Raw genomic sequence first — 16,837 nt, forward strand, 5'->3', positions numbered from 1 at the left:
TCCGACTGATGCGGATGTGGCTGGAAAAGAAAGGCGTGAACCTTTCTTCTGTAGTTTTTTGCAGCGATGCAAGAACTATTTTGGAGACAATGCCTTTGACATTTTCTTTTTAAATGAATCAGTTGATATTATCGGTAGGTAATTCATTTGGATTACTTTTACAGGAATGGTAAAACTCTAAGTGCCCATATGAATCATATCCTAAATGCGCCCTAAGCGAAAGGGTTATTCCATCACTTGGGTGAAAGCTGAAGCCTTCTCACCCCCACTCCACCTTGCCTTTAAGGTTCAGAGCTGTGTTGGTACTAAGTGGTGAGATCTTCGTGTGCTTCAGAGCTGTGTTGGTACTAAGTGGTGAGATCTGAAGGGATCCACACCCTTACAGTATAGGAGCATAGCCGTCCTCTCATTCGGACTGTAGACATGACTCCCATGCACCTCAAGTCTGAGTTATGCTCCTCAGAGTTAATGTGAGGAAGGTTTTAAAAACAGTTATAGATCTAAAATTTTCAAGAGTTTGTACGCTTTTGTGTCATACTGCTGCTTGTTCTGATTCACAGCCTTTTGGTATTGTGATTAAAGCAACTAGAAAGCAAGTTGGATTCCAAGAGATGGGATGCTTGTGTCAATTTGGGTTCAATTATTATAATTGGTATCAGAGCTTTTTGCACAGACGGACATGTGTGCCTTACAAGTGAAAATGTAAATTGTTCCGATTCTTTTCATATCAAACCTTTACTAAATTCAAATAGTTGGATTGTGTACAGCTAGACTCCAACTTTGACTACTTTTTTCTAAAACCAAATTGGAATCCGACCAGCACAAGTACCAACCTTTACTTGTAGTTGGGTTGGATCATTATATTTTCCCCATCAAATATCAGATTCTATTTCGGATGCAAGAGATCTTCGTGTGCTTCAGAGCTGTGTTGGTACTAAGTGGTGAGATCTGAAGGGATCCACACCCTTACAGTATAGGAGCATAGCCGTCCTCTCATTCGGACTGTAGACATGACTCCCATGCACCTCAAGTCTGAGTTATGCTCCTCAGAGTTAATGTGAGGAAGGTTTTAAAAACAGTTATAGATCTAAAATTTTCAAGAGTTTGTACGCTTTTGTGTCATACTGCTGCTTGTTCTGATTCACAGCCTTTTGGTATTGTGATTAAAGCAACTAGAAAGCAAGTTGGATTCCAAGAGATGGGATGCTTGTGTCAATTTGGGTTCAATTATTATAATTGGTATCAGAGCTTTTTGCACAGACGGACATGTGTGCCTTACAAGTGAAAATGTAAATTGTTCCGATTCTTTTCATATCAAACCTTTACTAAATTCAAATAGTTGGATTGTGTACAGCTAGACTCCAACTTTGACTACTTTTTTCTAAAACCAAATTGGAATCCGACCAGCACAAGTACCAACCTTTACTTGTAGTTGGGTTGGATCATTATATTTTCCCCATCAAATATCAGATTCTATTTCGGATGCAATTATTCATCGCATATAGAACAGGAATCTAATTAGTAGTTGGATCCAAATTTCTTTAGCCCAAATCTGCCTAAATGGCTCTGAAATTGAATTTGATTGGACGCCAGATATATTTGATCCATGTACAAATTTTCGAACATGCTTATTGGAGCCCCAGTCACATAGAAGTCCAAACATATGCATCGATCGGCTATGTACAATGCACCCCAATATGAACTTTTCAGGCCGGCGCACGAAAATCAACTTTTCAGAAAACGAGGAGTTGAACTTCACAGAGTGACTTTTGTGACTTTTGACGCAACAGGTTACGCCACCTGAGTAGAATGTTAAGACGGCTCAGAGAAGCTCATCCGAGTTCAATTTCTTCATAGAGAACTAATTCTACCAGCGCGTGAACACGAGTGAAAGCAAGCAAGATTTGGAGAAATACAAAAAACTGCTTTCTTCGTTCTATGTAAGGATCCTTGTAGGATGTCAGCATTCATCTTCGAAACTCAGGGTCTCATTTTTTTCATTTTCTAAATTACACATCATTCCTAATGCATCTACAAAACATAAAATTAAATGATCAGAAAGAAGGAGAACTGTGCAAACTCCAGTAGTCAAAATAAAACCAAAATTTTTTCGACCACAGACACACATGAATACCACTCTAAAAGAATTCTTGTAAGCAAACTCCCCCTTCTCTATTCTGCAAGCATCTGCTCATTGTCTGCATCACCTTCTTGTTCAATTTGAGGCTTCGACGGTGCTTGGCCGGCTCCTGGAGCTTGCTTTTTCTTGATGCCACTGACAATGTCATCAATCCTCAGAAGCATGCAAGCTGCCTCGATGGCAGTCTTAAACGTCTGTACTTTGACATTATAAGAATCCCATATCTAATCCAAGGAACGGAAACCAAGGACCATTGTCAATTCCAGAAATAATTTGAATATGAAAAAGCAAGCACAAGTTATAAAATCACGTCCATTACCTTACGCTCGTTCATGTCTGCTATTACACCTGTATTTCCGTCTATGCCAGTCCATGCATTCTCACCATTAGCATGCTGCCGCAGAAGAGACAGAAAGCATTTAGGAAACAGAACATGGATGGATAGAACTGGGACTGATCCCACGAATGCAAACAACTAGCCAGTACCAGGAGACAGAAAGCATTTAGGAAACAGAACATGGATGGATAGAACTGGGACTGATCTCACGAATGCAAACAACTAGCCAGTACCAGGAGACAGAAAGCATTTAGGAAACAGAACATGGATGGATAGAACTGGGACTGATCTCACGAATGCAAACAACTAGCCAGTACCACTATTTTTGAACCCAACACCTTCAAGAGCTTCCTTATCCAGGAAAAAAGAAACGGCTAATATATAACAGTAAGTGGAAAAAATAGTTTCCAAATAAAAATGCCACTCATGGAGTTAACATGATTTCCAAAATTTCAGAATTTCTCAGTTCTCAGTTCTCAGTTCTTTAACTAAAATTTTGTTATTATTAGTTCATTACTAATATCTACCTTATGAGAACACAGCTGCCCTTAAACACATGAGAAAACCACAGATAAATAAATCAAGTTAACCAACCATCCATCAGGCTTCATAAACCAAGTTTAATATTTAAAAAATGGATCCATGGCATCTTACTTTTCCTTGCAACTCAGTCATTGTTCGAATCACATTTACTCCACAGTTCTGCGCAAGGGTACGTGGAATTGCCTCAAAAGCAACTGCAGCAGCTTCATACGGCCACTGTAATATAGTAACATGGACAGCCAAATGAGTGAACTCATCAAATTCTTCTATAGGCAAACCCAAGGACAAAAAATTTAAAAAAAATCCTACTTTTTCAATCCCTTCTATCGATGAACTCTTCTGCTTTAGTGTAGCAGAAACAGTCAACTCAGATGCACCACCACCAGGAACAAGCTTTGGATTCTTGATAATGTTCCTTGCAACAGACATTGCATCCTGCAAAAGTTGTATTCATAGTTGAGACGATGAGAAAACATGTGAAAAATGTATTGATAAATTAACTTCTATTAAAATGATTGTGAGCCACAAAAGGTGTGGCGCTCAACTACAGCTGATGGGACTAAAATAACTATAAAAACAGTATTCTAGAGCTTCCTTTAGGTGGACTTTAATTCACAAATAAAACTCGGGGATCTAAACCTGAGGACTGGATAAAAAAGGCAAATGAAAGATTAGCAAAGGACCAAAGAATTAGATTGTGAACGGACTAATAAGCATGCCTTGTGGTCACATAGGTCATGGTTGTCACGTGCAGCTTTGCAGAAGGGGCCTTACTTGATGCTCAAAAGCTTTCAATATTTGCTTTCTCTCAAAACTATGTCTAGAACTGGATAAAACCCAAATTACACAGGAGGGAGGTAATGGATACAAAAGAGAACATATGGGATATGTGGAGCAAATTTTAGAAGAGCTCGGGACATTCAATAAGCAATGATGTGGGCACAAACCACCTAAACCAATAACCCCATTCCTCTCCCCCTAACACCCCTCACCCCACCCCCCACAAAAAAAAAAAAAGGAAAACAAACAAGAAGAAACGCAGAGAAAACTCAAAAACAGCAATCATTTACCTGCAAATTTCTCTCAACTTCATTCAGGAAGTCCTTGCTTGGCCCTCTTAAGAGAACTGTACATGCCTTCGGGTCTTTGCATTCCACAATGAAAGAAAAGAACTCATCGCCAATCTTCTTAACCTCAAATAGCCCAGCCCCTGTTCCAACATCAGATTCTTGTAGCTCATCTGGCCTGTTGACTATGACAGCGCCAGTAGCCTTTGCAATCCTGTTATTATCAGTCTTCCTTAATCTTCTGATTGCACTTACTCCAGCCTTACTGAGAAAGTGGCAGGCAAGATCACTTAGTCCTTTTTCTGTGATCACCAGATCAGGTTTGAACTTCAATATCTGAGAGCATAGATCCTGAATGTATTCTTCTTCCATTCTCAACAAAGTTGCCCTGTCAGATAGCGTATCAGTCCATATACTAAATGGTCGACGGAATTGTCTTGCATAAACTGACAATGAGACGAAAAAGTGGTCCCTAACTATATGAATGGTATACCAGGTTGTCACATTCATCCATAAGAAAAAAAAAATCTTTCTCCTTTTCTCTGTTTGTTTGGACATGTAGAAGACCAGGCAGATAATAAAAAGAAACAGAACAAGTTTAATTCAACATGCTATATATATAAAGAAAATAAGCATAAAAATACATAACTCAATGGCAGTTAGAGCATCTTACCAATCTTCCTCGTTCGCTAATTCAGCATTTGTTTGGTTCTCTCCTTTCTTGTATTCTAGAGGACAATCTAAAAGAATAATGCGAGGGTTTACTATTCTCCTCTTCATTTTCCCAGGAGCAACAACATCTTTGTTTATCATTACTCCTCTTAAAACTGTGGAATCTTCCAACTGACCACCAGGAACCTTCTCAACTTTAATATATTTTTTAATGTCAACTTCTCGTAGCCCTTGCCCAAGGTCCACACCAACAATAGTCGCAGCATCAAGTGCCATATCCTGAACGTGAGAGAATGAAGAAAAGGGAGATCAGGTTCAATACAAAACATAAAGGATGCAACACTAAAACCATCAGATGGTGGAGAATCTGGAGATACAGCCACAAGCTTAAAGAATGCCGAATGTCACAGACCAACAAGAACACATCATACGTGACTTGAATAAGCTAGCAAGCTAACATGATTTTAGTTTACCAAGAAAACATAGTTAACTGCACATGAACAGGAATAAACCAGCCAGTGCAAAAGAAGATAAGCTTACAGCAAGAGGGTAAATAAAAACTAAATAGAATTACAACAGAACCAAAAGACAGGAATTCTGGTTGCTTTCGCAGTATAACAGGCCAACGGTATGTTGCTTCTACATAGTATATTTTCAAGGACAGACCAAAATATAGTTTTGGATTACACAAAGTTATTCAGTATTTTCCAAACCCCAACAAAGGCAACTTCGACCAAGTGATAGAGTGCACTTAGGCTCAAGCTCAAGAATACTACCCATTCATCAAGATCCTAAGCATTCATACTCAAGTCTAACAAAATAAACCTTGGAATATCACAGGCCTTAAGTTATGAACAACTGCAAATTCTAGAGGAATACCAGATATCATATGTCCAAGACTGGTGAAAAACACGTACTGGCTTTGTGGGCCTTTTGAGTCCCCTAGTCCATTTATCAATGACACATGCTGGGATTACCATGAAGCTTGGGTGTTCTTGAGAGAGTTGAAAACATCACAGGCAGCAAAGAACATGCAATTGGAACGAAACCAGAACAATTTTCTGTTCGACAGAGAACACCGAAGAGTTGGTGTTCGTGTGTGTGAGCACATGTTCTTGTGTAGGGTCTCCCTTGGAATTTGACCAGTAAACAAACTGCCATGACCAGAAAACCTTCACTACAGATATTGTGCTAGTTCCACAGCAATACAAGCTTTGCGCAACCAAGAGAGCCATAAAGACCAGAGGCTACCAAGATAAGACACACACCGCAATGAGATTACCAAACTGGCTTGTAAACTTTGTGCCAATAGAACTTTTGACCAAACCCAACATTGCAGATCCTGCAAAACACAAAAAAAAATCAACTAAATACTTCAAAAATAAAGGGAAAATCCAAAGAGAGAGAGAGGGAGGTTTGCATCCTTCTGGATGTCTATCAAGGCATACAAGTTGCAACTCAACCATGACAAAGGAAACAAAAACTAAGACCACCACAAACCAAGAGCTGAGCATCTACTTTTAGGGGTAGGGAACAGGTAATAACAGTGGAACTGTTTCATTTAGAAGAAATACAAGTACTTGAGGAACTTACGATCATTGACATCAACAGACATAGAAATCTTATCTAATACTGCAATAGCATCCTCCAGGGCCTTGTTGTAGGCTGTGAAATCACAAAAAAGGAAAACTATAAATTAAGCAAGAAGCCAGTTTCTGGTACCACACTTTGTATTGCCTTCAAATAAAAAATTCTACGATTTACCTCGGCATATTACTGTAGGGTGAAAGTTCTTGTCAATAAAAGCTTGAGCAACATGCAGCATCTCACCAGCTTCAATGTTCCAGTACAGTATCGTCATTATCAGCATTAACTTAGACAATCAAATTTAGTGGTATAACTTGAATCATTGCAAGCTATATCATTGTACTTGCAGTTGATTCGACAGAAATCTATGTAAATGTACTGAACATAGCACATAAGAAAATGAACAGGCTTGCTTTAAAAGTTTAACCTAAATAAGAGTACGAAACAGTATATTATTTACAACCAGAAAAGCTGCAATGCATACCAAGAACAATTACAGATGTTGTTCCATCACCAACTTCTTCATCTTGTGTACGACTCAATTCAATCATGGACTGTCAGCAATACAACATACATCAGATAAGGAAAGAGAAATAAAAATTTGAAGCGTCGAATATGTCTCAAACAGTTCAAGCATAAAATAGTATGCACCTTCGCCGCTGGGTGTGCCAGATCAAGCTCGCGCAAAATGGCATTTCCATCATTTGTTACCACTATTCCTGTTAAGAGGCAAAAACAGTACACTTGTCATTAAAGGAAATCAAACATACAAACCCACTCAAGGACATCCAGAACTTAGCAAAGTCAACAAAAAACATAACACCTCTATAAAACTAAAATCAGAATTAGGTTTGTTATCTTAGTACCCTAAAATTCAAAATGGAATCAATAGAAGAATAGATCCCCTAAATGGAAGAAATAGCAACCATGATAGCTATTAAAAATTGAAACTAAGTAACTGCCAATGTTTGTGACAGCCCCGAACAAAAGTGCCTAAAAATCACACCAAACATGAAGACCTTCCTTAAGTAACGGAGTCTTGCTATTATAATAATCAAAAGGGGCGGTTATAAGTTCTGGTATGCATATTGAAGGAAATAAAGCAGGATATTTGTGTTTCAGGCTAATTGGGATATTTTTGGACCAAGTCCGTATTTTTTTGTGCTGATATTATAGTGTGAACTCCATACAGCAGGCCATACTAACAATGGCATCATGTGCTCAAGTCATAAGTGCTTGAGAATATATCAATGAACTTCAAGAGAAGAAGCATGAACAGCATTAATCAGAACAAAGAAAAGAATTCAGTAAAAGAAACTTTACCTCCACTAGCATCAAGAAGCATTTTCAACATGGACCTAGGACCCAATGTAGTACGTATTATGTCAGCCACGGCCTGCAAAATAACAAAATTATAAGCAAAGTACTGCCCTACATTGCACTTTGTACATGTACACATAAACAAAACCACTATTGACCAATATTAGCAGTTATCCCTGAACATTATGGATTCCAAGAAAGGATCCACTACAATGTCAGAGGCAATTCCATTAACAAATTTTCCAATTAAAACAACTAATGCAAAATGAACCATATGAACTAATGTGGAAAAGAATACTACCTTTGATGCTTGAATGTTTGCATGGTGAACCTTGGTTCCAGATTCCCGTTTCAAAGAATCCTCTAAGAAGAACACATGACAAGAAAAGAAGTTCAGAAATTGAACAAATGACAGAAGAAAGCTTTGCAATTGAAAATTATGCTTGATGTAAAAATTGCATTTAACCCAGAAAATGCAAATCAAAATAACTTTTTTTTGCAGAATGTTGCAAAACAGCTTAATGGATGCATCAGCAACAATAATTAATTCATTATATTCAAATTTTTCTCTACATAATGCATAATCAACAGCATGGCATAGCTTCTTTCCACCTCTCGTATTCTTCATCTTAATGGTTTATTTTTCTCCTTACTTTGTTATATAACTTGTTATTTGCGTACGTAAATTTATATATCCCTGATTGGAAGCCTCACAGTGTATGCAGTACGGCTATGGATTGTGAAACTTTTACGTGTAATGGTTGCTATTTTTATGTACCACAATTTAGATTCTGTAAATAATCCCACCTACTGCCCGACCAACAGATCCCATGGGGCGTATATCTTATCCCCATGAGCCGCATTCGTATGGAACAAATCCTAGGGTTAGGTCTTCCTTGGATTTACTATTAAATACCACTTGCCAATAAAAGCTTCTCTGAATTCTCTAAAGTTTGTTCTGTCCTTTTAATTTGAATTTCAGATCATGATAAAACCTTTGAAGGAATAATGTGGTAATCATATAGCAAACAACGGGTTTGGGGTTTGAATTGTAACATTTGCTCTAACCCATTGTTGGTTATGTCGCACGGACAAGGAAATTTTCACGAGACGACACTGCCAACGTATACATGGCATTCGTATAGGTATGGGCGTGTGTTTCTTTGTGCATCTCTGTGGGCATTTTATCTGCCATTAAGGCTGTCATGCCCGCCACACCACAGGAATCATCACGTTGCACATGAAAGCTCATAGCCCGCTGATTATCGGAATTGAGTGATGGACTATCCATTAAGTCAGAAGTCGCTAGGGCAAGCACACATAGCGGTGGAACTCATCGCCTTAAGAATCACCCGATCCTTACCACTGGCGATCTCTCTCCAAGACCAAAAAAGCAAAAAACCAGCGTACGCTTCTGAGGCAACCGGCAAGACGCAGTGATTAAGAAACTCCCAGAAATGGCCAGCCCTCAAAAGCCCAGGAAGATCCGTCATCCGTCAGCAATACTTCGCGACAAGGATTTGATTGGGATCTAGCTAACCACTAAAGCTCATTATCACCAGACACAGGAGCAATGTCAACAGGTAGTATATAGATAGTGATAGAGAAAGCAAAGGGCGTTCATCTATAACGCTGCAGATCAAGCAGCTTGAGGGGAACATAGATCGACAAGTAAAAGAAGATGCAAAACCAAGAAATGATGAAACGAGTAATGGCCCGAAACAGATTCATGCCGCGAGGAGAAAACAAGAAAGAAAATGAGAAAGACGGTGGCTTACTGAGGACAAGGACCGGGGCGTGCATCTTTGGGACGAGGAATGGTGAAAGTTCAGAGTGATGCTGATGGAGAAAGACTCTCTGCTTGTCCCTCGCTTACTCGCTCTCCCGCCTTTTAGGGTTTCACAGGGTTTTCTTCTTCTCTTTTCCCTCGCGATCGGTCCACTCCCTAACACAACTGTGTTGCCACTCGAACTCACTAGAACCCACGTTGTGTCTTCCTCGGTACCGGACGAGTCACTCAATCCCCTCTATTTATTTAAAAGCTTCGGTCATTATCCCGTTAGAGCTCGGACTAAGTACCGTTATCACGTTATGGCCCGACCTGGATTTGGTACTTGAAACCTAAACACCAAACCCAATTAAATATTCAGGTCTCCAACTTGAGTTAACCGGTAGGATCCATTCTTTGACTAATATTTGAAATTTTTGATTAAGTATGATTTAAATTAATAATAATGAGTATTGACAACAATAACAATTATCATACGCCAAATACTCCTTAATGAGCCGAGTTCAAATCGGTATTTTATAACTGGTTTTAGCTTACGTCAAGCTTACTTTGTTCTAATCAATGTCGGTTTGAGTTTAGACATGTTGAGCCCATCCCAAACCCAGTATTATAAAGGTTGGTTGTCTATGCAACCAAGCCAGCCTTTTCTAAAATTGCTTGACAATTCATAAACAAGTGATTGCATTTTTATAATAAAGTTACTAAATGCTTTGATTGAAAGCAATCACATACAAAGGAGAGGACATTGATAAATGTGCTAATTTACAATCTCATAGAGCCATGACTAAGGAGGTAAATGATCCCGACCTAAGTTAGGTCGGTACATCAATAAGATTCCCATCTTCATGTCACCATGCCATCACAGCAAACCAACCGAGTACTTGGACATACCGAGTACTTTTTTGATTGAAACTGATTCAAACTATTAATTTTTAATTTTAACTTGTTTTTAACTCATTTTCATAATGTTTTTGCGAGTTATTGACCATTACCATGTTACCATGTACTATTTTTATTTATATTACGTGTTTATTGAAGTGTTGCTTTTATTTTGAACTTTTTGTACGCATATGTATATATATATATATACACACCATGCCATACTCTATACTTGTATTTTATAAAGTTGTTGTGTCTATAGTGCATCTTCATACTTGTACCTGTTTGATTGGATTCATCTTAATTGGCTTCGATTCTAAAGTGGAATTCATAACATATTTTCTAAAACTGATTTGGAATCTGGCTAGCAAATCATCCCTTGTTATACATATAGATTGGTCGGATCTTTTATCTGATCTAAGACGACACCGACTTCAGGTTTGGATGCAATTATGAAGCTGCATGCTGAATCTGATTTCGAACTAGATTGGATCAACATTTGTTTTAACAGCTTCTTCCAAATGGCGTTTAAACTAGATCAGTAATCAGATACAGGTGACTATTTCAACCTTAGTTCACGACAAGACGCACAAGATGGACTCGTCGAACCTGTTTAGAAACTGGATCGAATTGTCCAGACACGACCCGTTTTTAGTGGTGCCAGCATTGATCACGAAGATATTTTTCAAATGGCGGGAGTTATCCGTTGGCCAAAGCGCGGCAGCACCAACCCGGGTGCATGGCTGACGCTCTTTAGCGAGGAGAAGCAAATGAGCTCCTCCTTTTGCTCCGCGGCGGCGGCGGGGCGGTTCTCCGCCGCTCCATCTGCCTCCTGTCTGAGAGGCGGTGGTGGAATAAGGCCACCCCTTTTCCTTTCCCGATTATCCCGTGAGCCCGCCATTCCCAACGTCAACCAATCGTACCCAGCTTCTAGAATCCTCACCTTCCTCACTGCCACTACCTTCATTCTTTTTCCGCCTCTTCTCGGGCCAATTCCGTCAATTCTGCCTCCATTGGATGCTCCAATTGCGAACGCTCGAGGCCTGTTTCAGATGCCTCCTTCCCGCCTCGTCAACAGGTTGGCCTCTCTTATCTTCCTCTTTTTTATCCCTTCAATTTCGTGCAAGTACAAATGGTCTGATACCTGTGATGACTGTTTCTGGTTTCAGGTACTTTTTGGTTAGGGCCGGGGAGTCAGAGACGGAGCATCTAGGGCTCATCAGGACGAACCCCGTGGAGAAAACCTCGGTTGATAGCGGATTGTCGGAAGAAGGTAAGAAGCAGGCAGTGGAGGCAGCCTTCGAGATCAAGAAAATGGGTGCGTGTGATGGTAATTGCTGGATTTGGCCGTCTATTACCCAGCGCTCTTATCAGGCCGCTGAGATTATCGCTGCCGTGAACAGCATTAGCCGGAGGTGCGGCCATGTTTTCTTCGTTTTTGTTCACCTTCTGCATGTAGGTGTGCTAATTCACGTGTTCCTTAGGGTTCTGGTTTATCTTTGGCTTGGCCGATCGGAACCGAGAAGTTGTAGGATGTAGTTTTTCTCGCATTGCCTTGACATAGAGTGGCAATGGCCGGCAAAAGAAGGAAATCGTCATAATGGTCTAGCACTTCGCACAAAAAACTAGCAAGAAGCAAGCCTTCTATGGTGAAGGCATCACAAGAGACGCTCTAACTCTTGGATACTAGATTTACATGCCAGTTCATTGTGGTGGTTTAGTACCATATTGGACCGTACACACGCTTTGTTTGTGTGCGTGTGTGTGAGCCTGTGAGGGAGAGAAAGAGAGAGAGCGGTTGTCGTGTTCACCTTTATGAATGAACATATGAGTTTTATGTTGTCGCAGTCATATTGTTCCAGAGTATAGCTTCTTGGATGCTCGCGGCTTGGGTGCATACGAGGGAAAGAAGCTGGATGTTGTCAACGAGGTAGCGTACAACTGGAGTTTGATCTGTTTACAGTCTTATGTCCATTTCTTCAGCTAGTTCTGCATCTTGATATGAAAAAACTGAATTATGTTGAATTGTATCATCTAAGAAACTTCTCTTGATATGGAATGGTAACTCATATCAGAATCATGGATTGAAACTCAAGCAAGTTGTACAAGATCTGCTAAATAGAAAAACACAGAAGGCACTCGTAACTTGACCTTTAACGTTTAGTTTCTTTTTTTTTTTCGTCCATCTTTCAAGTGGTATCCATGCTGCCGCTTGCCAGAGCGAAAAGTAGCAAAACTGAGAAGATTGTGGAAAATGCTGAAATCGTGATTTACAAGTTTGTGCAAGTTCTCATTGAAAGCATATATATAGAAAGCAAGAGAACATTTCAGTTGTCAAAGGTCACGACGGCCTAATTTGCTACTTTGAAGGATAATTCATGCGTCGCTTGCAAGTTATCAAACAACAAAAGAATAATTCATGTGTTGCTTGTGGTAATTTTCTTCAAATCCATTCATTAATATGTCTCCTGTTGCCCTTGTATCCACTATATAGTTTTCCCTTGCCATTAGGGCCTGGTAGCCTGTTTAACGTGAACTGCTTCCAGTCTTAGTATCGGTTTATTCAGTTTTAGAACTCCAGCTTTCTTTTCTTTTTTTTCTCCTTCTGACGTCTCCCCTTCATGTCCCCTTCTTTAGACTTCTTTTTTTTTTCCTTGGGTCGTAAATGAGAAGGTTTGAGGCCTAGGGTCTATAATTGAAAGATCCAATCTGTGGGTGCTCATGAGAGTCTTTATGCCAATGTGCTCATTTTTGCTGAAGGCCCTTCAAGAAATTCATATAGTTTGTCACATTGTTTGTGTTCGAGGTTTTGGAACTGTATGAAGTCACATGTTGTTTTAGGAGTTTTCTGCCAAATATGAATATTTGGCACATCTTTGTTTGGTCAAAGGTTGACTTGTTGAGGAATCACAGGAATACACCTGAACCATCACAGGTTTGAAGACCCTTTGGCTTTAACAAATTGTTCTTAAGAATTATTTGCTACAGCAATCTCCCATCTGTACTTCATGATTTTTTGTTGCTTCTGATGCAAAAACCACAAGAACCATTGAATGACAAGGAAGGAAAGGAAAAGGAACAATGCCACTGAAGGTGAATGGTATTAGGCATTATACCGAATGTCGGAAGGTGATAAACTGTTCATGCATTAGTTTCTAGCGGAAGTTTCCATTTGAAGTGATCAATACTTGAAGAATAGGGGTTTCTTTGACATTCAGGACAAAGTTAAGGCATTTTAATCTAAGAGAACTGGCATTTAATAAAAGTATTGAGGTGGATAGTCATGAAAAGTCATGATGCTGAAAGTTCTTGTTACATTATCAATGACCAAGGCTGTCAAGTAACAACACAGAATTATGCAAAACTTTCATACATAAAGTCACTGATAGTGCAAATGGAAGACCAGTGGGGTGAAAGACACTCATATTTATAAAACTAAGTGCACAAAATATCTCCGCCAAATAGCTCACCTAATCTATAATCTGCATGTTGAAGAAATTAAGATGCTTGGACATTACTAAGGGGGAGATTGCAGCCATTGGATATGCACATATGACAAAGATAAAGCACCAACTTCAAGCTCAATCGGTAGCAATCTTCTCCTTTGAGACTTGTCGATATCTTGAACCAAATAGAGAAGATGAGAAATAAATCTTGGTCGTTGATGCAGTCTGGTTGACGTTAGCTATTTTCCTTTATGGATGAGCTCAATTCAGTTGGTAAATAAATTACAACCTCACTGTACTGCTGGTACCTTACATTGATATCACAGTCTTGGACCCAGAAGGCATGGGAAAATCTGGCGTCTTTGGCCCCCTAAGAAAATGAAAAAAGAACATTGATACCTTGACTGCATTATGGATCTAGCTAGGTCCATCTTTCTTCCCATATCTGCAATGCTATGACATAGAAACTCATGGACAATTTTTTTTCATACGAAAGAACCAAAGAAGTTACAAGCATATGCTACTATATTGTAACAACTGTAGCTCTCTGTGTATGCTATTTCATAGCAGATTGGAAGGACAGGGACTACAAATGAGGAATACTTCTTTTTTATGCTTTTGTAAGCTAGTTACTTTTGAGTCCTGGCAACAGTTTGCCTTTATTGTATTATTTGCATTTCTGAGTCTTTCGTGAAAATCATGCCTTTGTTCATCTACTTGATTATTTCTGCTAATCGTGTTTAGTAGAAGAATTGGACTTTGAGGTTTCATTCTTGTTGGATATTCATGCTCCTGTCATTATGTTATTAATCTCTTAAATGAATCTGAAGGTCTATGATTCTGATAGAATTTCTCCTAGCACCAAACCACCTCCTATTGATGATGGGACGCCAAATGAGAGTGTTGAAGATGTATTTGTTCGTGTTACACAACTGATGTCAATTTTGGAGACCCAGTACGCGGGTGATAGCATTGTCATTGTCTCACCTGATTCAGACAACTTATCGGTCCTTCAAGCTGGTCTAGTAGGACTTGATCTCCGGAGGTAAGGGCTATTGCTTCCAGTTATTTAATTATTTCATGAACATGGATGAGGATTGCTCAATGAAAATTGGCCAGACGTTGGGTGCATGTTGCTTCAAAACTTCGATCTGGGTTCGTTGCCAGATTAACTTGAAGATGTTTATGGGCTGGTCTTGGCTGCCTTTTACCAATTTTGTTTTTGTTTTTACACGTCACCCACATCAGTTTTGTTGCTTTATGCATCTTCATTTGACCCATTAAGTAATTAAAGTTTTGATGGTGTTGCTTCTGTTATAGGCATATGGATCTCTCTTTTGTTCCTGGAGAAGTCAGACGTGTGGATGTAGAGAGCATTCCTGCTTACAGGCAGCCAGCTTCTGCTGTCTACAAGTGTCTCAATCCCCCATCATGTCGGTAGAATACGTTAGTTCCGTTTGTATAAATATAATAAGTTTGCTTACATGGCGGCTCAGTTTTTTTGTTTAGTCCCTTGAAAGCCACATTCGTTTTCTACTGCTTGCCCGTCTGGCTGCTTCTGCGTTTCCTTCCATCGCTCTGTAGTTGCATGTATGAGTGATCACTGTGGCTGAGCAGAATAAAAGATGCGCGAATCATGAAGCTAACTTGTACTTAAATGAGTGTCAAAATATTTGCTTCTGACAGACAGCTTTCTACCTAATTTTCCAGATTTTACTATATGGCTTGCTGCCTTGCAGTTGGCTTGCGTGCACCGAAATGGTAGTTTGGTGTTCTGTGTGGGTGACAGTTTAAACTGGATGCATGAAGGCAAGTGTTGTGCATTGGCATCAATAAAAGTGTTTAAGTTAAATTGGCACCACACTCGCGTAAAAATACCACCATCAACCAAATAAGCTTTAGGAAGGGCTGGCTATGCTTTTCTATGGTGGATAGTTAATGAGTTTACTTGAGCATTTATACACATGAAAAATACGAGATTATCGACTTTCTTCCGCATAAAAGTTTCAGAATGTTTGGATTGATAAGGTATAGATCAACTTAGAGTTTTCAATTTTAAAGTTCTTTTTATAAATGTTATACAATTCAGAGATCATTTAATCTGATTTAGCAGAACAATGCAATGTGCTGTTCACAATATGGTTTATACTTGTGCAGAGTATTACGTAAAAAAAATGAATTTAAATTGAATCTGAATCTGAATCCATGGAGTCAAAGTTCTCATCTGAATATCTGGCTTAGTATCCATTCAGGTTAATACATATTATGAATGCTCTGGTCATTGTCAAATTAGGTGTGTTATTCCTTTAAGATGCAAATGTTGATAAGGGCGACGCTCGAGTTGAAAGGTATATTGTAGTCTACCCAGGCCTCTCCATGTACAGCCAGCTGATGCATTGCATAGCCTTCTGCATGCGGAGCTTTCTATTTTCAATATGTATTTCTATGTCCTTCAGTGCATGTCGCAATGCTTTCTGCCATCAAAAGTTACTCAAATACTAAGAATTTGAGTGGATTCCCCACTAGCAGTAAAACAAGAAAATACAAATGAGGAAACCCAGCAGGAGCTTGAGTGGATTCCCCACTTGCAGCAGAACAAGAACGTAGAAGTGAGGATACCCCTGCAACTTGGTCTTTTGTACAACTTGCACCAGTGACCGCACATGGTCAGAGAGGCGCATAGAATACCAATTAAAATGTGGTAAAAAAAAAAATCAATACCAACTATAACTTTTTATATATTTACTGAAAATGGATATACGAAATATATTTTATATTTATCTATTTTGTTATCCTTTTCACTTTTTTTTTTCTTGTGGAATATAATCTTGTAATCTTCTTCGATACTCATAGATGGTTTGCATTTTCCAGACATTTGATCAATCATCCACTTAGTGAAGCGCCGGGCCACATAGAATATCAATTAAAATGTGGTTAAAAAATTTCAAAATCAACTATAACTTTTTATATATTTACTAAAAATGGATATACGAAATATTTCTTTATATTTATCTATTTTTATCATTTTCACTTTTTTTTTCTTTTGGACATCACATA

The 16,837-nt window shown here is 39.0% G+C and overlaps 2 protein-coding genes across 2 annotated transcripts; one reads left to right on the forward strand and one right to left on the reverse strand.

Annotated features, from left to right (window-relative positions):
• Positions 1-1,913: 1,913 nt before the first annotated feature.
• LOC116258393 (T-complex protein 1 subunit gamma) lies at positions 1,914-9,666 on the reverse strand. The gene is made up of 14 exons (XM_031635527.2): positions 9,445-9,666; positions 7,968-8,029; positions 7,670-7,742; positions 6,998-7,065; positions 6,831-6,900; positions 6,524-6,592; positions 6,353-6,424; positions 6,028-6,101; positions 4,761-5,038; positions 4,091-4,475; positions 3,330-3,455; positions 3,132-3,236; positions 2,460-2,534; positions 1,914-2,364 (listed from the first exon to the last, which is right to left on the reverse strand). The coding sequence occupies exons 1-14, from the start codon at positions 9,467-9,469 to the stop codon at positions 2,173-2,175; spliced, it is 1,674 nt and encodes a 557-aa protein (XP_031491387.1). The 5' UTR covers positions 9,470-9,666; the 3' UTR covers positions 1,914-2,172.
• A 1,368-nt stretch (positions 9,667-11,034) lies between these two features.
• Positions 11,035-15,465, forward strand: LOC116258402 (uncharacterized). The gene is made up of 5 exons (XM_031635537.2): positions 11,035-11,412; positions 11,504-11,749; positions 12,183-12,264; positions 14,611-14,825; positions 15,101-15,465. Exons 1-5 carry the CDS (start codon positions 11,105-11,107, stop codon positions 15,219-15,221), a joined length of 972 nt encoding a protein of 323 aa, XP_031491397.1. The 5' UTR covers positions 11,035-11,104; the 3' UTR covers positions 15,222-15,465.
• The last annotated feature ends 1,372 nt before the right edge of the window (positions 15,466-16,837 follow it).

The sequence above is a fragment of the Nymphaea colorata genome, chromosome 1 (assembly GCF_008831285.2).
Source record: "Nymphaea colorata isolate Beijing-Zhang1983 chromosome 1, ASM883128v2, whole genome shotgun sequence".
Taxonomy (NCBI): Eukaryota; Viridiplantae; Streptophyta; class Magnoliopsida; order Nymphaeales; family Nymphaeaceae; genus Nymphaea; species Nymphaea colorata.